The sequence below is a fragment of the Vulpes lagopus genome, chromosome 11 (genome assembly GCF_018345385.1).
Source record: "Vulpes lagopus strain Blue_001 chromosome 11, ASM1834538v1, whole genome shotgun sequence".
Lineage (NCBI taxonomy): Eukaryota > Metazoa > Chordata > Mammalia > Carnivora > Canidae > Vulpes > Vulpes lagopus.
Window position 1 is genome coordinate 17344983 of NC_054834.1, and position 26926 is coordinate 17371908.

At 41.9% G+C, this 26926-nt stretch overlaps 2 protein-coding genes across 14 annotated transcripts in view; one reads left to right on the plus strand and one right to left on the minus strand.

Moving 5' to 3' along the window:
- The window catches only part of CCDC146 (coiled-coil domain containing 146), a 128092-nt gene extending 122824 nt beyond the window's left edge, over positions 1 to 5268 (plus strand). For all 5 annotated transcript variants that reach the window (XM_041773791.1, XM_041773793.1, XM_041773794.1 and 2 more), the window contains 2 exons: positions 1489 to 1737; positions 3043 to 5268. In XM_041773791.1, coding sequence (XP_041629725.1) covers positions 1489 to 1737; positions 3043 to 3246 — 453 coding nt within the window. In that variant the 3' untranslated portion in view covers positions 3247 to 5268. The remainder of the gene's footprint in view (positions 1 to 1488; positions 1738 to 3042) is intronic.
- A 277-nt stretch (positions 5269 to 5545) lies between these two features.
- Positions 5546 to 26926, minus strand: part of LOC121471256 (gamma-secretase activating protein) — a 67464-nt gene continuing 46083 nt past the window's right edge. For 4 of the 9 annotated variants that reach the window (XM_041721731.1, XM_041721732.1, XM_041721736.1 and 1 more), the window contains 12 exons: positions 25116 to 25244; positions 24227 to 24285; positions 23527 to 23558; positions 21104 to 21165; positions 17901 to 17996; positions 15820 to 15890; positions 15255 to 15346; positions 9785 to 9904; positions 8882 to 8943; positions 6972 to 7073; positions 6699 to 6798; positions 5546 to 6296 (listed from right to left, as the gene is read on the minus strand). In XM_041721731.1, the coding sequence (XP_041577665.1) occupies positions 6205 to 6296; positions 6699 to 6798; positions 6972 to 7073; positions 8882 to 8943; positions 9785 to 9904; positions 15255 to 15346; positions 15820 to 15890; positions 17901 to 17996; positions 21104 to 21165; positions 23527 to 23558; positions 24227 to 24285; positions 25116 to 25244 (1017 nt within the window). In that variant the 3' untranslated portion in view covers positions 5546 to 6204. Of the gene's footprint in view, positions 6297 to 6698; positions 6799 to 6971; positions 7074 to 7929; positions 8944 to 9784; positions 9905 to 15254; positions 15347 to 15819; positions 15891 to 17900; positions 17997 to 21103; positions 21166 to 23526; positions 23559 to 24226; positions 24286 to 25115; positions 25245 to 26926 lie in introns of those variants that run through there. The other 5 variants (XM_041721733.1, XM_041721734.1, XR_005982644.1 and 2 more) reach the window with 5 other exon arrangements.

Consider the following 26926-nt stretch of genomic DNA (forward strand, 5'->3'; position numbering starts at 1 on the left):
TTGTGAGATTCAGCTCCTTTCCCCATGCTGGGCTCCACACTGGGCACCGAGCCTGCCAAAGATTCTCTCTCTCCCTCTCCCCCTACCCCACCATCTTAAAAAGAAAAAAAAGGGGGAGGGGGAGGCAGAGGGATTCCCAGCCAAAGACTTAGAGCAGCCCAGAAGCCCAGAATGATACTATCCTTCTTTGGAGGAGAAAAGGTCGGCCAGTTACGTACACATACACATAACACTCGGTGTGCCCTAACTGATGAATCCATGAAACTTAAGATAATGACTTACCATTGAAGCTTTAAAAGGTGGTTGTTTTTATTCAATGTATGCTTCCTAAAAATCGCTGTGGTGTAGAACAGTTTTTGAAGCATATATTCCCTGTTCCTTTAAAGAGAGTGTGTATATAATAATCAGTCATTATATTTTCAGAGAAAGGCAAACCACTGGCAGCAACATTGCCCTAAACCCAGGCCCACATAGGCCAGTGTCCGCTCTCTATTAGGAGATGAAGGTGTTTCAAGGTCAGGTGTAGTTTTTGGAAGCTCACATTCATGTCTCAGTATACCCTGGCTCAAAAGGCTGGAGGATTAAGATAGAATTCGTTAATTCCTTCATTCAACAAATATTGTTTTAATCGTGCTGTGTTCTACTTAGCCCGATCTTTTAAGTCTTTGATGATAACCACCTGATGTGAAATGGTAAACATATGTATAGAACAAGGTACATTTCATTTCAAATGATTGACCAGATTTTCCCTGGTTCAGTTCATGCTTGCTCATGACCTAATAAAGATGCATCCCAGGAATTATGATCAATAGTGCAACCACAATGAGGTATAATACTTTCCATTAAAAATCACTTCAGATGCGGGACCTCTGCATAGGTGATGAGTATTTTTCTTTTTAAGATTTTATTTATTCATGAGATACAGAGAGAGAGGCAGAGACACAGGCAGAGGGAGAAGCAGGCTCCACACAGGGAGCCCGATGTGGGACTCGATCCTGGGTCTCCAGGACCAGGCCCTGGGCCGAAGGTGGTGCTAAACCACTGAGCCCCCTGGGCTGCCCAATGATGACAAGTATTTTTTAAGTATAGTTTTTGTTCTACCAGACTTTTTTCCGCTGGATAAGTGACAAATTAAAAACATGGCAATCTTAGGCCAGAACTTAGACATCAAAAATATCCTGTCCTTTTCTCCTTCTCACCTCTTAAAGGGACTATTCCCCTCAGTGTTATCTATCCACTTGGAACTCCATAGCTCAATGAACAGATGTGTTTTTCTCCTTACTTACACAGCCAGGAAATTGGGCTCAATCTCTGAGATCTCTTCTAGTTCTTATTTTCTCTGAATTCCCACTTAGGCTCTCCCTCCTTCAGGCAAGAATGCCGCCCCCCCCCCCCCACGCCCCACCATTCTAGACAGCTCTCAGCCTGCCATTTTCTTGACTCTTCGTGGAATATATATAGTCTAAGCCTTGGTCTCTTTCATTCTAGATGAATGGCTACCGGAAGAAGATCAAAGATGCTACGGAACAGATGATGGCTCTTGTTGCTGAGCTGTCCATGAAGCAAGCTCTGGCCATTGAACTCCAAAAGGAAGTCAGGGAGAAAGAAGACTTCATTTTCTCTTGCAATTCCAGGATAGAAAAGGGCCTGCCACTCAATAAAGACATCGAGACAGAATGGTTGAAGGTACTTCGAGATGAAGAAATGTATGCCTTGGCTGTCGCTGAGAAGTCTCGGGTAAGCTTGGTCTTCTGTGTTGCATTTGTAAAGTGTGCTAGGAAGGGCTGTGTTCTGGGATTTGGGTCCTCCCAAAATGTATGAAAAATGTCCCACTCTACCACACACTTAGTTCTGACGATCATTAGAAAGGAATTCTAAGAGAGGATGTAGACAGGGCAAAATAATAGTCCAAAGTGCATGATATTCTCCAGAAAACGCTCACCGAGCACCAAGTCCCAGCCCTTCATCGTGGCCTGTGTGCTGAACACCATGGACTCCCATTGGCAGGACAGCAGCCAGGCTGGCACTGGTTCTGTCCAACGGTCTTCAGTCTCTGTCCTTGCTTGCGTCCCTCCTCAGCCCACACGTGGCTACTGGGGCCACTGGAGCACACTGTGAGGCCTCCAGCCTCTTCTGCTTCGTGTGCATCATAGGCCTCAAGGTCACAGCTTCTTCTCCTGCCACGGGCCCCTGTCTAGGCCTAACACAGACTGCCCCGCCCTTCAGGGGCCCAGTCTTGCCCACCCCATGACATTCTTACAATGGAATTAGGCATTTTCCTAAGAAGACCACATCCTGGGAACCTACGGCTCACTCTCAGACTGTCAAGTAAATACCCCCCCCAAAGGATCGCTCTTCACCCCTAACCCAAGAAAACATGCTTTCCAAATATGTGCTAGGAATACCTGAAAGTAGGGTCGGGTTTATAATTCCCACAGTGCCTGAGGCTTTGCTTTTGAGGGCATTCCAATTTTACCTGTCCCCACTGTCATTTACCTGTCTCCATTGCTTAGAGTGCTTTTTAACGCTAGAAGAAATTCCTCTGTTCTCCAGAAGCACAGGCACAATTCTGAGGACCTGGAGGTTCAAAGCAAGCTGCTCACCACTTCTCTCCTCTGGTTCTACTTTATCCTTATTTCCTCCTTTGTAACATTTGCTCACCGATGACTTACTCCAGCCTTTTTCAAAAATATGGAAATAATTAGTGCTTGATGAAAGATATTGAAGTTGAAATACAGTGAATTTAGGACCCACCAGCCAGTCTATGATAAACCCCACAATTCCAGGAACAGAGTGATGCATGAGCAACAAGGGTCATGAGCAACAAGGTCAAGGGAGACACAGTGTGTGGTGTGTGTGTATGTGTGTGTGTGTGTGTGTGTGTTTAGTGACTCCACCCTCATACCCTCCCATCCCTGGGGGAAAATACCAGCCAGCACAGGCTAAGGCTGCTCAGATGCAGCTGTGTCTGCTGGGCCCTAAGGATGAAGGGACTTCATTACTGTTTTCAGGAAACTAAAAAGGAAAAATCATTCTTTGCAGGAGTTCTTGGTATCAGACAACCGCCAACTCCCCAACGGTGTTTACACAACTGCAGAGCCACGTCCAAATGCCTACATCCCAGAGGCAGAGGCCGCTCTTCCTTTGCCAAAACCATATGGCGCTTTGGCTCCTTTCAAGCCCAGTGAACAAGGGGCCAATATGAGGCACATAAGGAAACCTGTTCCAAAGCCGATTGAAATCTGAGCATGTGAACCAATCTGGGCTTCTCAAGGAGACACTTCAGCCACGCTTCCTCAGATGCACAGCTGGAAAGTATCAGCAGAATAGCTCTAAATTACAGACAAATATGGCATCCCAGTCAACCAACAACGGCAAACAGCATGGATTCCTTTTACACTCATCAGCTACTATATTTTACACGATATTAAGTAAGACATAGAATTTTCCTACAACTATGTTAAAGCGTATATCTGTATTGTTCATTTTTTTTCACTCTATATATTGACTTTCAGAACTATATAGTAGTCCAAGTGCTATAAAAATGCAAGAAAAATAAATCAATATTTACTGAAGTACAGAAATTGGCAGAGTGGTTTCTGTTTATTGAAGAAAAAAAGCAAACACTATTCAACATACTCCCTTGAAAGAGAAAGATAAAATGTTTGAAAAGGAATGTATCCCAAGTATCACGGGGGTTATAATTCACTTTGTTAAATAGATGCATTTGAAGTTCATGTTGGTAATGTAAATCAAAAAGCCGTGTGGAAGCTTGTCCTTTTTTTTTTTTTTTTTTTTTTTTGAAGCTTGTCCTTTTTAAAGTTACATCATGATAATTCTTTTTACGATAATCCTTTAGCTGCAAAAATAATTATGCCCTAATTTATCTTTCTTCTAAATCTAGATTTTTTACATTATATACAAACAAGCCTGTGATCAAGTTCTGATTCCAGATTTTTAAAAATTCCAATGAAAACACAGCTTTGCATGTGGCAGAGCTGAAAATGAGGCCAGTTCCACTTATTTCATTACTCTGGTTTTATTGCATTTCACCCAAGTACATTTTCCTAATTCTGTTTTTATATTTTCTCATCTATGAAAATACGCAAGATTTGAAAACTGATTTTACTTCATTAATATTTCAAACCATACTTCAAACTGGTGTCAGGTATGGATTTTGTGTCATAATTCTGGAAATGAGAAATACTACATTCCTTATTTTTCTTCTTTCTCTAAATGGAAACAAAATCTTTTCCAAGCCCCCATCCTGCCAGAATGGAATTTAATCTCATTCTCAGCCTACAAATCAGTCCTGAATCTAATCTAATTTGGTGGTTTTATAAAGCAAAGTACCTATGATAATACTGTGTGGTCAACACAAAGAAATACTGCATACTTAACAGCTCCTATGTTGTAGGAATTATTAATTGCATTAGTAATCCAAAAAATATACCTGTAGGAAACAACTTAAGAATGGAAATACAATTTTTTTGACACAAAGGGATGGACGTTTAAATATTATAGCATGTGCTACTGGTTCAGAAGGGGAAGGTGTCACTGTGTGTGGGAATAGCCAGGGATCACGGTCAGACATGGACTTATTTATCTGGCCCTTAAACATAAATAAGATTTTAATAAGTGGGGAGGGGATTCCAGGTGAGGGAAGTAGCCTAAAGCAAGGCTTGGAAGAAAAAGGTGCTCAGGGCCCAGAGAACTGGCCTGGCTTAAACAGCGTGTTCATGTTGGGGAAGCATGTAAGGCTGGGATTTAGGAAACACTGAATGTCAAGGAGTTGGCATCTTATCCGGAAACGAATGGCTATGAGCAGAGTGGTGGCAGGACCAGTATCAATGGGAGTCCGATGACTCAGACTTCAGAAAGACACCGAAACAACGCCAAGTATGAAAGGGTAGGGGGGGGGAAATAGTGATCTTCCAAGAGAAAGAGTCTAACATGCTGACAGGACTCCAGGATTTGGGGTCTCTGTGATGACTAAATATTTGACCAAAAGGGGAAAGTCATAGGAGAGGGCAATTTTTGGAACACAAGTATGATTTTAGAAAAGAAGCTGAATTATTTTACCAGCTAGTGATATTTATAATCATTACAATTTCACAAGTTCATTGTAAGAAACAGTGTAGAGATAGAAAAGCAAAGGGCCTGGCTGACCCCAGGCAAGCAACTATTGTTATTGGTCAGAATTAACTCATTATAAAAGAGAGAGAAAGGGCACCTGGGTGGCTCAGTGGGATAAGCATCTGCCTTCAGCTCAGGTCATGAGCCCCACATCGGGCTCCCTGCTCGTTGGGGAGTCTGCTTCTCCTTCTCCCTCTGCCCCTCCCCCCCTGCTTGTGTGCCCTCTCTCTTCTCTCTCAAATAAATAAAATCTTTTAAAAAGAGAGAAAAAAAGGGAAGAAAAAATAAAACTAGGAGAATTAGTTAGATGTCCTGGGGGCCTCTGAGGGAACATGCTCATGAACTCATGATTTCTGGCTGGAATAAAAAGGCTAGGTTCATAAACCAAGAGTCAGGCTAGAACCTTCAGTGTTCTTTTTTTTTTTTTAATGACAAGATATTACTAAATCAAACTTTTATAAATACAAAAAACTTTAACATATTAAATAAAGTTCCATCTGAACCATCACAAAGACAAAGCCCACTCTCAGAACTGTATGTACACGCTGCTGTATGTTACAAAGCATTCCACACTGGAAATAGCAGAGTTGACCTGGTCCAAATTCAGTTCTTTAGAAAGCATCCTCTTTCCAAATACAATTCTTATGTAACATCTCATTTTTCTACTTGTCATGTGTTATCTTCCGCAACACATCTCGTTTTTGTTTTTCTAAGCACTGTTCCCTGCATTTTTTAAAGCACATTTTATTTCAGAGTGCAATACAAACTAGCTGTTGGCCTATGAAATCATTAGGAAGATAAGCCACTGGGTCCTCACTGAGACAGTCCATGCTTCCTAGACTGTTTTGTCACTCCTCTACACTTGACTGCTTGTCTGCTCTTCAAAACTGAGATGAGGTACAGCAGTTTAGTTCTCTCTGAACAAGCACCAAACTGAAATTCAGATGGTTCAACAATGTATTCTGATTTTGGTTACCAATTTTAAATATTGGTAAAGGAGTCTCAACAGAAGTCAAGATGATGAGCAAGATTAAAATACTGGAAGCTGATATAATTGCATTTTCTCTTTTATAAGCCTAAAAGCATTGTGGTGTGTTTCAGAGCTGCTTCCTCCACAAATTTTGCATCCACGTTGTCATGTCCTTCAAAAGCATACAGAGCTGGAAGAAATAAAGAGAAAAGAGTTACTATGTAGCCATGGTAAAACATTGGGCCTACAGCTCATTGAAATCGTAATTATTTTATATTTGAGTAAAACACATGACTCTGAAAATGTGTTGTTAAAATTTATTATACGTAAGCCCCAAGAAAGGTCATTCACATCAACCAAATGGCTTTTGAGCCTCTTCAACCCTTCAACCCTAATCACCCCTCACGGGTGATTATTCCTTTGGTAATTTACTCCAGGAACTAAACTGTATGTTACTGATTAAAACCCGCTGCAGTAAGGGCTCCTTATGAGTAAGGTGTATTCTGGAAAGAAAGGGGTACGCAGAAGTGAATCGGGACTGACGTGTCAAGAGAAAAGCAGGAGAGCCCTGAGGACAGATGAGTGCAATTACCTTGATTGGAAGATTCTATATCTGTCAGTATTTCAATGAAGTAGTTCAGAGGCAGAAACTCCACACTGCCTGGTGACTTGTCAATCATAGAACTCTGAGGCTAAAAGGGAAACCACTTCTGCTATTAGCGGACTCTCCAAAACAAGCACAAACTTAAAAAGGGGGTGGTGGTGGTGGTTGTAAGCACTACAATTGCTGACTCTGTGGCTATGTTGAAATGGCCAGATAGGATCCATACAACATCTGGTGGGCTGTGCTTGCCCACAGACTCACCTGTTTCTTATAGTTCAGTAGCAGTTGCTTCACATGGTTCCGCGAAATGATGTTAGAACTCATAGGATGATCCCAAAGTCGACAGATCTTCTGACCAATATGCTGTTAAGCAAATTGAAAAATACGTAGAGGGGGATTTTTAGGGCAGTGAAAATACTCTGTGTGATAATATAATGATGGACCCACTCACTGCATTATACGTTTGTCCAAATCCATAGAATGAACACCACCGGGAGTGAACCCTAATGTTAACTGCGGACTTTGGGTGATTGTGATGTGTCAGCACAGGTTTATCAGTTGTAACAAATGGACCGCTCTGGTGGGGGATGTTGGTAACGGGGGAGGCTATGCATGTGGAGGGGCAGAGGGTGTACTGGGAATCTCTGGACATTGCACTCAATTTTCCTGTGTATCTAAAACTAAAAAAACTGAGTCAAGAATAACAATAAAAGAATGGAAAAAATATAGAGGAGAATGTAGCTTATACTGGCATCAAGTACGTGTACCTTTATCTACTTATAATTTTAAAAGGATTATTCCAAAGTAGCTAGTTAGTCTAAAGAGAGGCCCTTGGGGTGCCTGGGTGGCTCAGTGGGTTAAGCATCTGCCTTGGGCTCAGGTCATGATTCTGGGGTCCTGGGATGGACCCCGTCCCTGCTCAGCAGGGAGCCTGCTTCTTCCTCTCCTGTCTGCCTCTCCTCCTGCTTGTGTTGGCTCACACATGCTCTCTCATTCTGTCAAATAAACAAATAAAATCTTAAAAAAAAAAACTAAAAAAATAAAAGAGAGGCCCTTCATGGTTAATGACCTTTGAAGAAAGGCCATTTCCTAGGAGGTGTGCTTCTGAATTTTGAATAAATACTCCAATTCAACCCCAAGGAAAGTAGTTCATACACTGATCTTGCCAAATTTCTTTTTCTGAAATGGAGTTCATCTGCTATTCTTCAAAACTGGGTACCTGCAACTCTAAGTGGTATCTTGCTGGGAAACAAAAGGTTGTAGGCATGTTCTCGCCAATGTCTTTTTTTTTTTTTCTCGCCAACGTCTTGCCCAGAAAAATGTAACTCTCTACGAGATTGAGGCAAAAAAAAAAAAAAAAAAAAATCAAATTTAGAGACCAAACTAAATGTTCAGAGACTTTCCCCAGAGAGATCTAGCCATGGAAAATATGCCTTGTTTTCTGCCCTTGCCTGGGCTTCAGTGAGCTGCGAGGAGGAGGGGGTGTTACAAAGGAAACCAAGGAGGCCCAGAAGGACATCCCTGCGTGGGAGGACCGAGCCGGAGGTACAGGCGCTCCAGGTATGTCAACAGCAGGGCCGGCTGAGCTCTCGGGTCAGCAAGTCCACGAAGTCCGGGGCTCTAGGACCTTGCTGTGGAATTCCATATTTTCACAGTAGTTCTGACTTGGAGAGCTAACATCCCCCATAAAAACAAGGAGTGTCTGGACAAGCCTTTCTCTCATGTTTCTCATTCTTCCTTCAACCTGGAAATGTTTTCCTGCTGTGGTAGAAATGGCAGTGGGGGGAAATGCAGTTCCAGAACCTTCTGACCTCACCTGTATTTAAATTTAAATTTATCAGTTTAAATGTCCGAAGCACATGTTTCCCCTCTCCCTCCCCTCAGGCTCACAGATGTAAATATTAGTGTGGTTTCCTAAGAGGGAGAAACTGGCTAAATGTTCTAGGCAGGCCGTGCCAGGCACTCCAGGCCAGGGGCAGTACAAGCACTTTCTGGGCGCAGCAGGGAACGGCCGGCGGGGCGGAGATGCATGGGATTTCTTGGAAAGGACCGAAAAGTGAAACAATTCAATTGACTTTAGCCCAAAACAAGTAAATGCTCCCTTTGCAAGAAGAAACTAAGGAGGTTTACACCAAGGCTTATGGAGAGAATAAGAGAAAAGTCAGGATTACCGGGGGAAGCCGCACAATGATGCTGAATTTTAGTTTTTCATTGTTCTCGGAATTGTCCAGATCTACAAAAAAGTTAGATTGGCAAAAAGAACAAATCTCCATTTTGATATCTGAGCAAGCGAATAATACTTCGATGGTTCATTCTGATAACACACGTTCCCCACCCTGAATTCTCAGGCTAAGTCTAACAATAGCTTGAAATTTTTAGTTTGTGTCTCTGAATTAAAGGGCTTTCGTTTACTGACGTGCTTCTGTATGTGGGACAGGGTTCTGAGGCTGCCGGTCACAAAACAATTGTACTGAAACAGAAGGCACCTTGGGCAACAGCAAATACTTTAAAGTATGTTACCCCAACACATCTGTAAGCTACCCAATGAGTAATTTCAGCAAGTGATTAGACTCGAGACCTTCGAGTCCAAACTCACATGAGTGCTGCCTCTCTCAAATTTTCTTGCATTTCCAGTCTGAGATGACAGAGTTAATCAGCTGAAAGTAAGCCATTCCATGACATTTTCTGGAGCAACAAGCCTTTGGAGGCTCCTATCCTCAAGTGCCCTCATGTACAGAAAAGGAATGCAATAGCTGTGTATGGATCAAGGAGCCCGTTGGGGCCTCTTGAAAGTCTACTTTAAATTAGCTGAAGGCTGGTTACCGGAAATGAACTGTACTTAGCAGGACAGGCTGCATAATTTTGGGGGTCCATTGCAGAAGACAAATGAGGACACCCCCCTACCTGTTCCAATATTATAAATTTTAAGATGTAATGCCGAGCATGCAGCTGAATGTGGGGCACCCCCGAGGGCAGCAAGGCCCTGTGTGACTGCACGGGGTGCACACCCGGGAAGCCAGCCTGGACGGGGCTCAGACTGGCGCTGGCCCTGTGGCAAACTCAGAGCCTCTTACCTTTCATGAGCCGTATGACAGCTGTTTCGGTGAGCAGCAACACCCCACTGTCAATGTAATGCAGCAGGTTATGCAAAGGGAGACAGTGGACGCCAAGGATCGTGTGCAGAGTATGAAAACCTAGATGAGAGACCGGGGGTGGGGGTGGGGGGGGTAGTACGCATGGTCAGCCAGCCTTCTACAGGAAGTGAATTCAAGGATAGTAATAAAGCCCTCAACTCAGTGCTTTGACACCTAGAATCTAATAAATGCTGCTTCTTTTGATTTTTTTAAAAGATTTTATTTATTTATTCATGAGAGACACAGAGAGAGACAGAGACATAGGCAGAGGGAGAAGCAGGATCCCTGTGGGGAGCCCGATGTGGGACTTGATCCCAGGACCCCAGGATCACGCCCTGAGCCAAAGGTAGATGCTCAACCACTGAGCCACCCAGGTGTTCCTAATAAATGTTTTTTTTTTAAGATGTTATTTATTTATTCATGAGAGACACAGAGAGAGAGCAGAGACACAGGCAGAGGGAGAAGCAGGCTCCATGCAGGGAGCCTAATGTGGGACTCAATCCCAGGTCTCTAGGATCATGACCTGGGCCAAAGGTAGATGCTCAACCACTGAGCCACCCAGGCGTCCCTAATAAATGCTTCTTGAAGACAAGGTCCAAGTCTCCTTCTTTGTGTTATCGTGACTAAGTACTGTGCTGGGTCTATGGTAAGTTCCCAACAAGCAGGCACGTCCTTCACTTTGTGTCCCTTCTTCGGCAAAAAGAGTGCAAGGCCTGCTCAATGAAAAACAGTTGTACAGTGTAACAGGTTTGCAATTCTACAGTAAGATGGCAAAAGAGAACAATTAACAGAAGACCTTCAAACTCTATATGCCCAGGCTAAAAGGCTGATTACCAGGGACCACACTTCGCTGAAGTGGAAAAATTTTGAACCAGTCGGGGACAGTCTATATGCTTGATCTCTGGGTATGCCCTAAAGAAAGGCTTTTGGGGTCTACTTGAACTAAATTATAAACAAGAAAAATCTAAATAATATGGTCAGATAGCAAATCTATAGGAATTCAAGAGAGGAAGGCAACTCCCTCAAACCTAAGTCTTATGGGAAGGGCTATTCAAACGCTCAGAAATCCAGAGTTCTAAGCACACTATTAATAATAAACAATAAAAACCATATCAATGGGAGAAGATATGGGTCCAGGAAACAATTAGAAAAGCCCTCTCAGAAAAGACAGCACATGAGGGGAGCTTTGAAGGGTAAATGCAATTCCTGGGGGTGGAAATGAGGCCAGAGAACATACAAAGTGGAGGCAGTTGAAAAAGCCACCTTGCCTGAGCAGATCTGCACTAGAATCCTGCCGTTGCTTACCAGCTAAAACTTTGTGAGCCTCCATTTCCTCCTCCCTAAAATGGAGCCACCAGTATCTTTTCCACAGGACTGCCTGGAGAACCAGCCCTCGGTCTATGAAAAGTCTAGCACAAAAAAAAAAAAAAAAAGAGTCTAGCAATGGGGTAGCACAATGGTGACCAAGAGCAAACATGTAGCAAGGCCTTCAATCTCTGCACTGGCTAACCTGATCCTCATACAACACTATGACGTGGGAACTGCCTGATTCCCACTTTATAAATGGGGAAACCAAGATTCACAGGAACTAAGAAAGGCCTGGGATCATATAATTAGTAAGTGGCAGAGCTACATTTGAATGCAGGCTATGGGACTTTAGCCTAGGCTCTTAGCTATGACATTATCCTGCCCCAAGAATTGGTAGCTGGGTTAATGGGACAATATGGAAAGAGGCCCAAAGGTGAGGAAGTATGGGACATATTCAGAAAGTATCAAATGACCCAGCTGAGTTGGAATCAGGTATACAAGAGGTATGGTAGGAGGTAGGTTGGAATGGCTAATTTATTTAACAAATCCCTTCCAGACACCAGACAAGCAGCTGGGTGTACAATAATGAGCAAAACAGACACGACTGCTGCTCCCATCCACCTCCCAGGCTGCTGGGAAGACAATCAAAGAATTACAAACATATACGTTCTTAAAAATGTGACCAGTTTGGGGCACCTGGGTGGCTCAGTTGGTTAAGCATCTGACTCTGGATTTCGGCTCAGGTCATGATCTCAGGGTTGTGGGACTGAGCCCCGCATGGGGCTCCAAGCTCAATGTGGAGTGTGTTTGAGGTTCTCTCTCCCTCTGCCCCTCCCCCTTCTTTCTTCCAACAATGAATAAAATCTTTAAAAGTGACCAGTTCTATAAAAGAAAAGTGCAGGGTGCTCTGAGTGTGCATGACAGGGATTGAATGCTGAATGACAGAAAGGAATCTCTTATTTAGAAGACTTTGGGGAGGTACACTGAAAGCTTTTGAGCAAGATGGTAAAAGGGTCTGAGTTTTGCTCTTGGAATATTAAAACGGCAACAGGCAAAGAATGGACTGGAGTATCAACAGTTTGCTGCAAGAGGTGTGTAAGCTGTCGGTGTTGGCAGGCCACTGCATGAACCTGCACCAGGGGTGATGGGGGCATTGACAGTGAAGGAGAAGGAAAGGGATTGGAAGCATGTGGCAATGGGTCCAGACGTGGAAACTGACGGGGTGTGGATAGGGAATGACAATGGATCACAGCCTAATCTTAGGAGCTTACATGACAAAGACATGATGCCCAAAGAGCCTGAATTTGAGTTCAGAACAATCGTGGAGTTTTCTCTCTCTCTGAACACATGAATCATGAGCAGTGAGAGACTGAGTCCTAAGTCCTAAGTCCTTGGCCACATCAAGGGTCAGATAAAGTGCAGGCTCTGCCCACAAGCAGATGTTAAGGGGCTGACAACAAGATGACGCCACTCTGGCCTCCCTGAATAAAAAAAAAAAAAAAAAAAAAGAAAAAGTGATTTTACTAAGTAACCAATAACATGAGATTTTTCAAGTGGATTTGGACATTCTTTCCAAGATTAGAAAAAGTTATGAAATCTGTTCTGAAGAAAAGTTCATTAGGTTCCTATAGATTTCTTGGATTCAGAATTCCTTCTCTAGACCTGTGTCCATGTCCTAAAGATCCCTGATGATCCTTCATCCTTTATCCCTAGGGCACAGCCCCACATCCAACAGTTCTTGGCTTTGGGTCAGCTCCAAGCAACAGAGCAAATTGGCTAAGAGAGAGAGAGAGAGAGAGAGAGAGAGAGAGAGAGAACGCATAAGCAGGCATCAGCTTCAAAACAGAGCTTTTCCAGCCAACTCTAGTTCTCATCTCCGCCAGGGCTCCTGGCCTCCTCTAGCCCATGGGGGGAACACAGGTCCCATTTAAACTACAAATGCTCCACTTTGAAACCATGACTTTTTCATGGTCCGCATCCTCTTTATTCCTTAACCAACTGGGTTACAAGTTTCCAGCCCTTGGAACTCAAACAGTCCAGCAGGGTTGGAGAGCAAGCCTATATACACAAGTACATGAAAAAAACACCCTGTATTTACACATACACGTGTACACCCATATGATCCAGTGTCACTTCACCTCTCTTTCCAAGTCACATGAAGGAAACAAACATTTAAGAGGAAAGGAGAGATATTGCTCTTCCTTACCTGACCCATGGAAACAAACCATAAAGTCTACTCACAATAATTCTTAATCACTATGGATAACACTTTTCCATGTTTTCTCTCCTTACATGTCCCTGATGTTCCATAGAAAGTAAAGTTTTATGATCTCCCAGATATAATATTGTCCCCACTAAGTCACTTTCATTTATTTACAAAAGAGGCTTGAACATCCATGGTGAACAAATCTCAAAGCATGAATCCATGCCCCTACCAACTCTTTTGTGTTAATGACAAATAATTAAGAGTTGAAGCCAGAAAACCATACATAGTTTTTCATGAAATCCCTTCACTCTTTCTAGAGGGCCCCTTGAAATTCCTATTCTATTGGGATAATTTAAAGTCATCCATTCTTCTCATGAATGGTCACTTTTGGATCCCTAAAAAATCAAAGGAAACCCTTTTTGTACCTCCAATATCAGCAGATCTTATAAGATAAGGCATATGTTGGATAGAGAAAGCATGAAGGATTCCAAACTGAATCAGATGTATCATAAATGCATACAGGCTGAAACATGCTGTGGGGATTTCTGGGCCAATAAATTGTCAATGTTTCAGCATCAACCAATTCAAATGAAATATAAAATTCAAGAGGCAAGCACAGAATAGTAGTAAAAGCACAGATTCTGGAGCCCGACTTCCTGGATTTGAACACTGGCTCTGTTGCTTAATAGCTGTGTGTCTATTAGGCAAGTTACTTAACCTTCCTATGCCTCAATTTCTATAAAGTGGGAATAATATTAAGTGGAAGTATATGAAAGTGCCTTTTTTGTTGGTCAAAAACTGGTTGGGTATTGGCAATTTAATGTGGTCCAATTTAAGCTCCTACCGCTTAGGACTGTTATGAAAATGGAATAGGCTCATTTAAGTAAAGTACTTAGTATAGTAACTGGCACAAAATGGGCACCATCTACATGTTGACTTAAAATGAGTAAAGGAATGAATTACTGATAGATGATGGGATAGATGTATATGAATAAATTAAATTAAGTTGGCTGATAAACATTATGTAGTGATAGTTATCATAAAGTTTAGCACTCATCAGAATATGTACATAATGGGGGCATCTGGGTGGCTCAGTCCATTAAGCATCTGCCTTTGGCTCAGGTCATGATCCCAGTGATGGGCTCTCTGCTCAGCAGGAAGCCTTCTTCTCCCTCTCCCTCTTCCTGCTGTTCCACCTGCTTATGCATTCTCTCTCTCTCTCTCTCTCTGTAAATAAAATCTTTAAAAAAAAAGCATATATATGTAATGAACACAAGGCAGAGAGGAGCTTATTGTTTCTTAAAATGAATACATGTTACCAACTAGATTTCTGTTACTTTTTGTAACTGCTCTAATTTCTAGCACAGTATATGGAATATAATAAAAAAATCAACTAATGTTTGTTTATTGAGTGAACAAATGACCAATTAAATAAATGACTACATACATGTGCCAAGGGTGTTTTGAGGCCTGACTTGGTCCTGTTTCAAAATCCTAAGGGCGATTTTTAGCTTCTTAGCACATAAAAATCAGCTATTTTCTAACAGCCAGACCCACTTCCTCCTGAGTGTTAACTTTCTCAATCAGATAAACTAAGCCTGCAGACATCAGGGAAAGATCTCCCTAAATCAGTCCACTGGTTCAAAATATCCTTGCAAGCTGCATAGAGACCAGCTTCAGCTCCCTAAAGTTAGTGACAAGTCACAGTATAATTTAATAATGAGGAGAGATTTGGTCTGCAGAGACCAATGTCAGGCCCATCTCTCACACTGACACCAGACACATAATTTCTCAAACACAGAAAGTCTCATCCAGTATGTTGTCAAAATCTGGGGACCATGGTGAAGAAGAAAGAACACATTTCTTACAACAAAGGACAAAAGAGCCAAGACTTACCAGGAGGCAGAGGTAAAAACAAACTCATGGTAGCTTCCAGAATCCTGGTCATGATGTGAAAGACTGTAAATTCAGCAGCACTGGCCCGCCTGCTGACGGGTAAAACAACAGAGCCGCCATCAGCCAAGGGGTTCATCTCTAAAACTCCGTTTGTCTAAGCAGTGGCTCTGAATAGCACATAGAGATGGAATTCATGCTAATTATGAAAGGCTAGGCCCTGCTGAAAGCTTCATGAGTATGATGGCAACCATCAGCCTAATGCCTAGAATCTAACCAGGCAGTAGGCGCATAAATGATAAATTGTATTAACCTAAATTCCCCTTCCTGGCAGTCCTGAGATCACGTGCCCCTCCTCCCCATCAACCATATGCCAGGGAAAGAGGACCGGTAAAGTAACTGGGCCACTCCTTTAAATGATGAGTACAGAACTAAGACAGTGTCAGGGCTGGTGACAACTGTTTTCAGTTGTTAACTTCTGAAAAAGCTTTGCCAAAATGGGCAGCAATTCAAGTTGTTTTAGCCCTTTTTACACCTTGATAAAAGAGAGCAAGAAATACTTGCGTACAAGTGGAGAACCCAGGGGTGAAGATGATGTGTCCTCCAGCTGGTTTCTAGTATTTGGCAAATGAGATCCAGCTGGAGGATAAAGACAGTCTGTTAACCTTTGCCCGTTCCCTCTCCCTCCGGGGTCCCTACAGCGAGCCCCCCACAGGCCTGACAGGCATGTTCAGGGTGGCTGGCATTCAGCTTGCGCCTGGACACAGAACCAGCCTTTCTGCAGCCAATTCAGAGGTCGTGGAATCCAAAATGGAAAGACTGAAAATGTGCACCAGAGCCTAACAGAGTCCCTTCTGTCTATGCAGGCAGTGCCCCAGCTGAGCTTCCCCAGCCTGGTCAACAGGCCCTCGGTCACAGGCCCTCTGCCAGCAGTGAAGGCCAAGTACAACTGGATTTGCTCTTGGACTGTTCCATGACACAGGCCCACAGCTGACAATGAGGAGAAAGGAGACACAGAACAGAATGGAGGTCCCAAGCATCAACTGTGGAGTGCGACCAGTTTCAAGTCAAGTCATGCATTTGACTAGTTTGTCAGCAACAGAGCAGTCTCCCTGGGGCTGTCACCAGCCATGGATCCCATGCCCTGCAAGTGTAGCCAAGGCCAGGGGGCAAATCAGAAAGGATCTCCATATAGGCACAGATAAAAATAATTAGTTCTCAACGACACAGATTCTCGGTGTCTCTTTGGCTGAAGTCTCGTGCCGCAGCAACTTCTTGCATTTGTTTCAGAAAGCCTGTCGGACCACTCTCCTGCGAGGACCAGGGGACATGGCTGTTTGCTGCTGGGCAGGAGCAGGCAGATCTGGCCTCCATCAGTCACTGCTAAGTCAGAAAATCAGGGTACTGAGTTTTCTGGGGCTACATCTCTACCACTTCTGGTCGCATTGCTTCTAGTGGTTAATACAGACTAGTGTTAAAACTTTTATGGGTTTAGCTACAGGGAAGAATGATGCTTGAACAAAAATCTTTAACACTTTGCAAAGTGAAATTTAAAGTCAACAGAAAGAAAGGTGGTGGACATGTTAAATTCTTATGTTATTAAGGGACAGGGAAAGCAAGTTAATACCAGCATGGAGAAGATAAAAGCCACATTCATAAGGTGAGCTCCTCGGTACGGTTCTACTAAGAAGAATTATTATTTAGGGAAGTTTCAATGCCTCGCTTGTAAACATCAATTTGTGAGAATACCAACCTCTCCTAATGTATTAAAAATTGTGAAATTCTAAACATGTTGTTTAAAAACAGACACTAATGACTGTAATAAAGGCAGAAAACTTTAAAATTAAACATGAAATCCAGCCAGGGCCATATCTAATACATTTAATCTTCCAGAGTTTAATGCAAAAATGTATGTTCACACACTGGTCATTTGCATACTGGTCTTACCCCAAATGGGAGGAATGGAGTGTTCTTTCTCTTTCTATGAATTTAAATACTTTAGGAAATTGTCTAGCATATTATTTCTAGCTTCTAAGTAGGGTCAGGCCTCAGCTCCATATGCTTTCTGAGAGACTCAAGACCACCTCAAAATCGGTCTAGCCATAGCATTTCTGTTTATACATGGACTGGTGCTATTAATTGGGATCACACAATTCCAACAGGTGGCTACCTGGTGGATGAGCTACCAATCTCACCAGCAGACTCTAATGTGGTAGTATTTACACAATTAAGCAAGAATCTGGCCTAATTGGGCTGTTGGCACTCATTAAGAATTTCAGTTCAACTTCTCTCATGTCTTCACCAGCCTCCATGTATAGAAATCATTACTGATAGTTTAATAAGGAGCTGGAAGTTGCCAAGAGGCACGTGAGCATTTGGCAACCATGCTGAGCTCGTCACAGCTCCATGCTTCCGTGAACATATAGATCACTATTTGAAGGGAGTGTAATAAACCACTTTCATAACCAAGTCCCCCTTGTTTTTTGGTTCTTTTTTCCCTTTGTTCAATCTATAGCACCAAACACAGTGGTTTGAGGACAGAAAATCTGCAAAAACCTAATCTTAAAAACATACTGAGCCAAAAACTGGGAGCTACATACTGGGGGGGGCTGGGGCAATGCAGGACAGAGAACAAAAAGCAAAACCAACCAGTTTTGAAATGTAGTCCAGAACCATCTGTTCAATTTTCTTCTTTTCTATACCCTGTAGGTGTCTCAGGAGATGCTCTCTTAGCTCAGACACCATCTGAAAACAGGATACGGATTAGATACGTCACAAACTACCCACTCACACCTGCTACTGTTTTAAACTAGATCCATTTGTTAACAGTTTACCAATATGAAAAATACTGGACCTGAAGAGCCTATTGGCAGAAATGTATAACCCACAGTTTTACTTTAATGGGCATACATCAGGGACACCAACATTCCTCAAGAGGAACCGCTGATATACCCAGAGCCCAGTGAGCAGCCGAGAGGCAGATTCCCAGCCCTGATGAGGATTCTCCAAAGAAGCCAAGGGAAGCCACTAACTTAGAAGTCAAGGGCTTTGGGATCTACCAAAGGGTTGAAGTCTACTGCTCCCAGCCCTGGAGCACTAACAGGAACAACCTGAATGATGAACTATGTTGATGCAGGTGTAGTGGGGAGAGGCATGCTTTGAGGAATTGGAAAGATAGAGGCAGGAGTAAAAATAAAATGCATCAGGTACCTCCCTCTGTGTAGGGGCTCTAGGCATTCGGCATAGCCCCCCGACATGCAAAAGTAATGAAATTATTGATTCCATCACCTCTAAACAGGCTTGTATACCTACTCTGGTTTTTTTTAAAGATTTTATTTATTTACTCATAGAGACAGAGAGAGAGAGGCAGAGACACAGGCAGAGGGAGAAGCAGACTCCATGCAGAGAGCCTGACGTGGGACTCGATCCAGGGTCTCCAGGATCATGCCCTGGGCTGCAGGCGGCGCTAAACTGCTGCGCCACCGGGGCTACCCTACCTACTCTGTTCTGATCTTTCTTGGAGCTCACCCATCAGTGTAGCATCCCAGCCCTCCTCACCTTTTGCTGTTTTGTCTCCTTTTTTCCTCCTCCCTTTTGCCTAAATGCCCTCCTCAGCTGGAGGCTCTCCTGGGTGGAGCGATCTTTGCACCAATAAACTCCATGGAAATTATACAACTGACCTCATGTGTGCACATATCTTCTATTTTGGCAGATTTACACATATGACACCCGGAGCAAAACTTAGCCCATTGCATTCTGGGCCATGTGTTAGTTAGGTATAAAACTTTAAAAATTTTTAAAGATTATTGCATGCTTTGTCATGCTTTTCAATTTTTCTGTAACAACCATAAAGATTAAATTTTAAATCACTCATAATCCTATCATCTGTGGTAACATTTTGGATTTTTTATTTCCCTCTTTTCCCAGTGTGCACACTTATTTCAATGTTTTCTAATTTGTTTTTCATTAAAAAAATGACATAGTTTATGTCATTAAATTTCTTTACCACACTGGTTGTAAGGGCTACACAGTATTCAGATTTTATGAAAGTACTAAAATTGAATTGGATATTCTTATTCTCATATGGAATACTTTATACTATTGTAAACAGTACTAAAAAAACCCTCTTGTATATGATTTGTTTGCCATATCCCCAAGTATTTTCTCAAGCTAAATTCCTAGAAATGGAACTTGTTGGGTCACGTATGTAAGGTTTTAGAGATACTTCCGAAATGCCTCCTGCTGTGGTTATACTAGTTTTCAACTGCATTGCATGGGGCTGCCCAATTCCCTGTACAATGAACTTTGCTAGCGTGAGTTTTAAATTTTTGACAATCTGATATGCCAGCACACACGCATATAATTTTTTTATTAGATTCCTTAATCCATCTGGTATTTCTGTTGGTTTGCGGTATAAGGTGGTGGTATTTGGAATAGGAGGACTCCAACTGTCTTCCAAATAGCCAGCCATTGATTGATTAAAAATTATTTCTTTCCAGTAATTTTTTAAATGCCTAACTTATCGTACACTAAAGATTCAAATTTAAACTAGAGACTCCTGATTCTGTATTTTGTACAAGCACCATATTGTTTCAATTACTGTAGGTCAATAACACACTTGGCCATCTGGTAATGTTAGTTCCACTCCTCTGGTCAACCATCAGAGAAATTTCATTGGCTTTTTGGTTGTGATTTTATTAAGCCTAGATGCTAAGGATTTGGAAATGGAATAAAGTTTTTCATTAACTTTTCTAACTAGTTAATCCTAATAAAAAATAAATTTAGAATCAGCAGCTTATTTACTAATTGCTTAATATTTTCCATTTCCCCAGGTGATTATTTTGTTTATTGCATTGGACAATCATAGCATCTTATTTTACTTTTGCTTATCACACTGTATAGAATTTCCAGACAATGTAAAATTTTAGTGAAAATAGCAAGAATCTTTAACTTCTTTTCTTGAGAGAGAGAGTGTGTGTGGGCAGGAGTGGGGGAAAGGAAGAGAATCTTAAGCAGGCTCCAACCATGCCCAGTATAGAGCTCAAGATGGGGCTTAATCTCAGAATCCTGAGAACATGACCTGGGCCAAAATCAAGAGTTGGACATTTAACCAACTAAGCCACCCAGGTACCCCTCAAGATAATATTTGATATATTTTTAAATTATTTTTATGGTTATTGTATTTTCAAGGATTTCTACTTCTTCTTGGCTCAAGTTTGGTATTTCTATTTATCAAGGAAACTTTAACTGGAATTTTCAAATGTGTGAATATGTATTTATACATATTTTAAAAATTTCTATATTTAAGGTAATAGATTATCCCATTCCTAAGCCTGCAAGTATTAAAAATATTTTATTACACTTTCCATATGTCTCTTGAATCAGTGTTTCAAAAAATAGATTTTGGATTTATTTACCAATTCTGCTCTCCCATTCATTTATTTTGATTTATCTCTCTTTGGTCTTCCTTGTAGTAGGACTTCTTGAGAAAGAATACTTTATTCTGTTGTATTTTAAACCCCAAACACAAATGCCACAGAGACATTGTTCTTGTCTTCCCTTGTTTTAAACACTCAGTGCTGTGCATTTCCTTATGATGTTTTGTAATTATATATTCTGGGTGGTGACTGATTCATTTACATCTCTCCCACCAGACTATAACTTGTAAATGTGCAGAAATCATATCAGTGTTGCTTACCACTGAACACACAGGGCCTACAGTGGCTGGTAACGGCTATGCATTAAAAGAATGAATGAAAAATAAGATCAATGTGAGAAGCACAATCTAGCCCTTTCCCCTTCTCTTGAATCCTCCTGTTTCCCAGCACCCAAGTGGCCCACAGACCACTTACCAGCCCTATAAGCAGCCTCTGGTGATAGTCTTCCTCCTGGAAGAGGGGTGTTAATCTTGGCTCTGAAATTAAACAAAACAAGAGTCAAGCAGAGTGATTTTTGGAAAATGGGCTAGAAGAAGAGAAATAAGCCTGGGTTTCCCTTCTCTGAGTTATTGGAAAAATAGACCATTTTGCTGATGGGATGAAATTTTTCATTAAATGTGTGGCCTATTCCTGCAAGCCAAACTTATCAGTCAGATGATACACAGAAAGCTCTACTCTAACAGACTAAGAGAGAAAGAAAACAAGGAACCCATTTCCCAACACCAACAGGCTCTGGCTTTGAATTCTCTTTAACATGAAAGCTTACCACTGTCTAAGAATCTGTTTCACTGGAGTCAGAGACACTTGGGCCTTCTTTTAACCCCACGGGGGCCATAAACACAGGGACAGGTACTTAGTGGAAGGATTACATGACTGCCTTCTTTGGGACCCCCTGATAGTTTAATGACTTTGGGAGTCACTGAACTGAGGGGGATCTGTCAATTACTGTAGCAAATAATATTAATTGACACAGGTTATCCAACTAAAAAGGTAACCAGATCAAGAGGAAAAGTGACATGGAAGGTGAAATCCGATGATTTGCACTACACCAGCAGACTGGAGGGGCAGGCAAACACAGTCTTGTTGGCAGATGTGCCCTAACACTCACTCTAACAGCGCCTTCGTGCCCTGCTCCTCCTCTCCTGGATCACCTGAGGCACACAGCCATCAAGAGAGCAGAACTGCCCTGGTCAGTAGGCTGACCACCCTGGGTAGGCCAGCACAGATGCCTCTCCACTCCTCAGGATAAATCCAACCTGGATCCTAAACAACCTTCTTGATTAAGATGAAGCAATTCAAAACTTGATGCCAGCAGCCCTGAATTTCACACAGATTGTTCTGTTTCTGTTAATGATGACATTCTTCCTAGGACACAGTGCAAGCAAAGCATGTGAGAGGAAGGGACAAGTTCCCAAAGTACACCCAGAGAGAGTGACTGGCCACAGGATGCAAACAGGCTGGGAGTACAGGAGCAAGAGCTCCAACAGGGACAGGAGCGACGGATACAACAAAAGCTTCGACAAACAGTAACATTCCCCATGTTGCAAAATTCCTAGCGGAGCAAGAAGGGTGAGCCTGAATCAGGCACATCCACACCCTGGCTGCCAGGCAGGACTCCTGCCTGCTGCTCCTGCCGTTGGTGGAACCCCTGGCTTCAGGCACGGATGGTCTGCTAACACAGGCAGAGGCTGCTTCCCTCTGGGCTGTGCAGTGAGCACAGGCTCTGGCGGCCTGGGCTGGATCACAAGGTCACTGTCAGGGTTCACGTGAGCTGTGTGCACAGCTGCAGGATGCACCACAATGCACTGTATAAAATAATTTCCGTTAGGATTGCCCAACATATACCTAAACATCCAAGCCTATAAAACAAAAGTGGGCTATAAAACTAACAGCTTTTTAAGTGGAGGCTGACCTTTATGAGGCATGAAAGAGTTCCAGTGACAAAAACCACAAAAAAAGCTGTATCTAGATACGCTTAAAATTCTCTTCCCCCAGTTGCACCTGGCAGGGTGTTTATCAAGACTTACCTCGGATGTCACTCCTGGAAAGCCTCTTCTAACCCTGCTCTCTTCCCCAACCATCCCCACTCCTGACCCAATCCCTCCCCCATTGTGGTTCTATAACACCTGTCACCTGGTTTAGAAATGGTGCGTTTGCATTTCTTTACACGTTAATGACAAAGCAGCCACCTCAGGCATCTCTTGGGCCAAACACTGTAACAGGCACTATAAACATTACCCCATTTGCTCTCATTCCCCCCCCCCCACCTTGCCCTGAAAAGGATAATGCACAAAATGAATACATGGCTCACCCACGAGTACACTGTCAGCATGTGGCTAGAACTGGAACTGAAGCCAAGTTCTGTCTGGCTCCAAGCCCATGCTCTTCCCCCAAAACCACAAAGCTTATCCAGAGACTCCTATCTTTGTACTCCTATGATCTAGCCCAGTGAGTGCCCAAACATTAACCAAAATCAAAGACCCTTGTATGATTAGATGGCTGGAAAGAAAGCAGCACTAAGCTAGGGGAACTGCAGAAGGGCATCCTGTGGGTATAGCTACAGGGCATGGTAATTAGATCAAGCATGAAGAAAAATAACAAAAACCAAACAGCCAACACTCAGGGACTCTTCCAGCAAAAGCACATTCAGCAGCTGTCCCTAAAGGTCCTGGTGCCAAGACAGACATGGAAAGAGCTGGTTGGATAGATAGTAAAGGGTGCTGTCTTCATTACACTATTGGGCGTGATTTTCTTGCCAACACGGGGGTAGGAAACACAGTGTTACAAACCAAACACTGACTGAAATCCAGAAGGCTTTATTACAGGTCTTTTCTTACCCAAATTCCTTGCTTCTAGGTTAGAAATCACCCTACAAAGAAATTAGCCAGTGTTATTCACATAGGAAGATTTTTTTTTTTAAAGCCACAATACCATACAAAGATATCCTCCATAAAACCACTGCAGAAACTGTTTTCAGGTGGCTGAAAACCTCAAACACTTTAATCAACTTGACAAAAGCCACATTAGGCAATTATAAAAATCTCGAAACCCTTTAGCACAAACAATGACAACAATTTAGAACAATCGTAGCTCTCAGTTATTGGAAATAATGGGAACAGAAAATAGAACAAGGTTGGAATGGGGCCTGTACTTGTAGCACTCCGAGATGACTCATCTGTCCTGAAAATGGGCTTTCAAAATAAGAGCCAGCTCATCAGCCCACTAACGCTTTTTAAATGAACCTATTGTCTCTACCCTCCAAAGTGCTCACTTAGTAAGAGCTCTCTTTGCCACTTATCGCTCATATTTCATCCACCCTCAGGATGCAAGTCTATAGCATTTAGCATATACAATTTTCCCACTAGAAACTCTAGCACCAAACTCAAGAATAGGGCCCAGGTGGCTGCATTCATTAAGCTGATGGCATCATTTTATTGAAGATACTCAACAAAAGTAAACTACTTCCATGAAAGGTATCCAAAAAAGTAACTGCAAAAAATAGTCATCTTGTAGGTACTAATCCTTACTTTTACTTACTTCATTGCATTATCAAAAATATTCCTCACATATACCATGGACCTTCTTCTTCCGGTTTTCTAGAAGAGAGAACATGTCAGAGGTATAGAAGATAGAGGTTTTGTGGGTGACATTTTTCATACCAAGGACATAATACAATATAGTAAAGAGTTTTGGAAAAAAGAAATATACTTTCCAAGTAATCAAAATATGTAAGGTTCTTAAAAATTAGTTAAAAAACATTTTATTCTGAAATTATTATGGATTTATAGGAAGTAGCAAATCAACTATACAGTGTTGTTATATACATTAACACTACTACCGAGAGATCTCATGGACTCTTCACCTAATCTCCCCCCATGTTTATATCTTATATAAATAATGATAGTACAACATCAAAAATTAGAAGATAGATATTGCTAGAATGAGTGTAGAGCCCTATGTCATTTCATCATGTACATAGATTCATGTGCCACAATATACCACAACAATCAAGATATAGAACTGTTTCATCCTACCAAAGATCTCCCTTGTGCTGCCCTCTTTGTGGTCAGTCCCAGCCACTCTTCTTTCAATCAGCCCTAACCCCTGGCAACCACTAATTTGGGAAGACTGGATTTATTTAAACCAATTTTTAACTATACAAATAATGCAAGAACACAGATAAGACCTGGATGTTAGTCTCACTTCTACTATGAACATGCTGTGTGTGTCCCTTAACTTCTGTGCACTTGATTCTCCTCAAAAGAGAGATCAGAGAAGCACTGTGGTCTCCTTGCAACAATGCAAAAGAGCCTGGCAATTAGGGGGAGTGCTGCAAATTTAAGCCAGCCTTAGAACTTAAGGACATCACCTCATCTAACGCTCTGTACTTTTGCTTCTTGCTTTATTCTCATGAATCCACACAAACCTCTTCTGAGATCAGGCTGTGCCATTCTCTCTTGACCATGCTGTTGTTATAGAGCAAGCATGGTTTGGAGCACTTAACATATTCCAGGTTGGAGTTCAGTTTTTCCCAGTAGCCCTTAAAGCTGTGGACCTGCAGAAGACAAAAAAACATTGGTGAGCTTGACAAGCAGGGCCTGTGGCCCCAACCAACCAGCAAGAACCACTCAAGCCTTGCTGCAAAGCCAGGCTCACCTTACTTCCTCAGCTCATATAGGGTAGCATTTCTGAGTGAATTCTTCCCACAAAAGATGGCATTCTCCTCCTGCAGGAATTCTAAAATAGTAAGACTTACAGAGTCTTGCTTTCCCCATTTCCTTTTCTCCTCCTTTAATAGAGAACTACTGCTCACTTTCCAAAACCTGTATGAATCACCTAGGTTAAGGCTATGTTGGGAAGCCTGTATTAAACTCTGTGTTGTACTAAACACATAAAATTGTTTCCTCTCCAGACACCCACTTTTCTGACTTAGGTTGTACTAACAATGCTATATTCAGAGAAAGTTCATAAGACTTATAGCACAGGAATAGCCTTACTTACTGCTAAGCTTATCTACTACCAAAAGATGTCTTTCTGAACCGAGGAATCAGAAAGGTGGAGTGAACTAGTTTCACATTTAGTCATAAAATATTCCAAAACAGAATTTGCTGGCATTCTATCTAGGTCCTTGACATATTGCTATAATTGAAGCAATAAAGTATCCATTACATTTGTTTTTAAATACAGTGCAATACTATTGCTTTTTTTTTTAATATTGAAGAATGTGTTGACACAAATAGTTTTAATTTTTTAATATAAGATTTATTTATTTAAGAGAAATAATGCATGAGAGTGGAAAGAGGGGCAGAGGGAGAGGGAGAGAGAGGATCTCAAGCAGACTCCCTGCTAGCATGAAGCCTGATGCTGGGCTCGAGCCCATGACCCTCAGATCATTACCTGAGCTGAAACCAAGAGTCAGATGCTTAATCAACTGAGCCACCTGGGTGCCTCTATTTTTTAATTTTTAAAATTTAAATTGAAGTATACTTAATATACAATCCTGTATTGCAAGGGTACAATACGATGATTCAAGAATTCTATATATTATTCAATGCTCACCACAATACTGTAGTCACCATCTGTCACCAAAAAACATTATTACGATCTTATTAACTAGATTCTCTCTGCTGTACTGTTCATCTCTAATAATTATTTTATAACTGGAAGTTAGTACCACTTAATACCCTTCATCTAGTTCACCCATTCCCCGCCCCCCCCCGCCCACCAACACTCAGTTTGCCTCTGGCAACCACTAGTTTGTTCTCTGTAATTAAGAGTTTGGTTTGTCTCTTTTTAATTTATTTGTTTTGTTGCTTAAATTTTACACATAAGTGAAACCATATGGTCTTTGCCTTTCTCTGTCTGACTTATTTCACTTAGTACTATGCCTATAGGTCTTCCCATGTTGTAGCACATGCCAAGATCTCATTCTTTTTAATGACTGTCTAATATTCCTTTATATACATATACCACCACTTCTTTATCCATTCATCTATGGATGGACACTTGGGTTGCTTCCATATCTTGGCTATTGTAAATAATGTTGCAATAAACATAAGGGTCCATATATCTTTTCAAATTAGTATTTTCATTTTCTTCAAGTAAATAAATACCAAGTAGTAGAATTACTGGGTCATATGGTAATTCTAGTTTTAATTTTTTGAGGAACTTCCATACTGCTTTCTGAAGTGGTTGTACCAATTTGCATTCTCACCAACAAAGCATGAAGATTCCCTT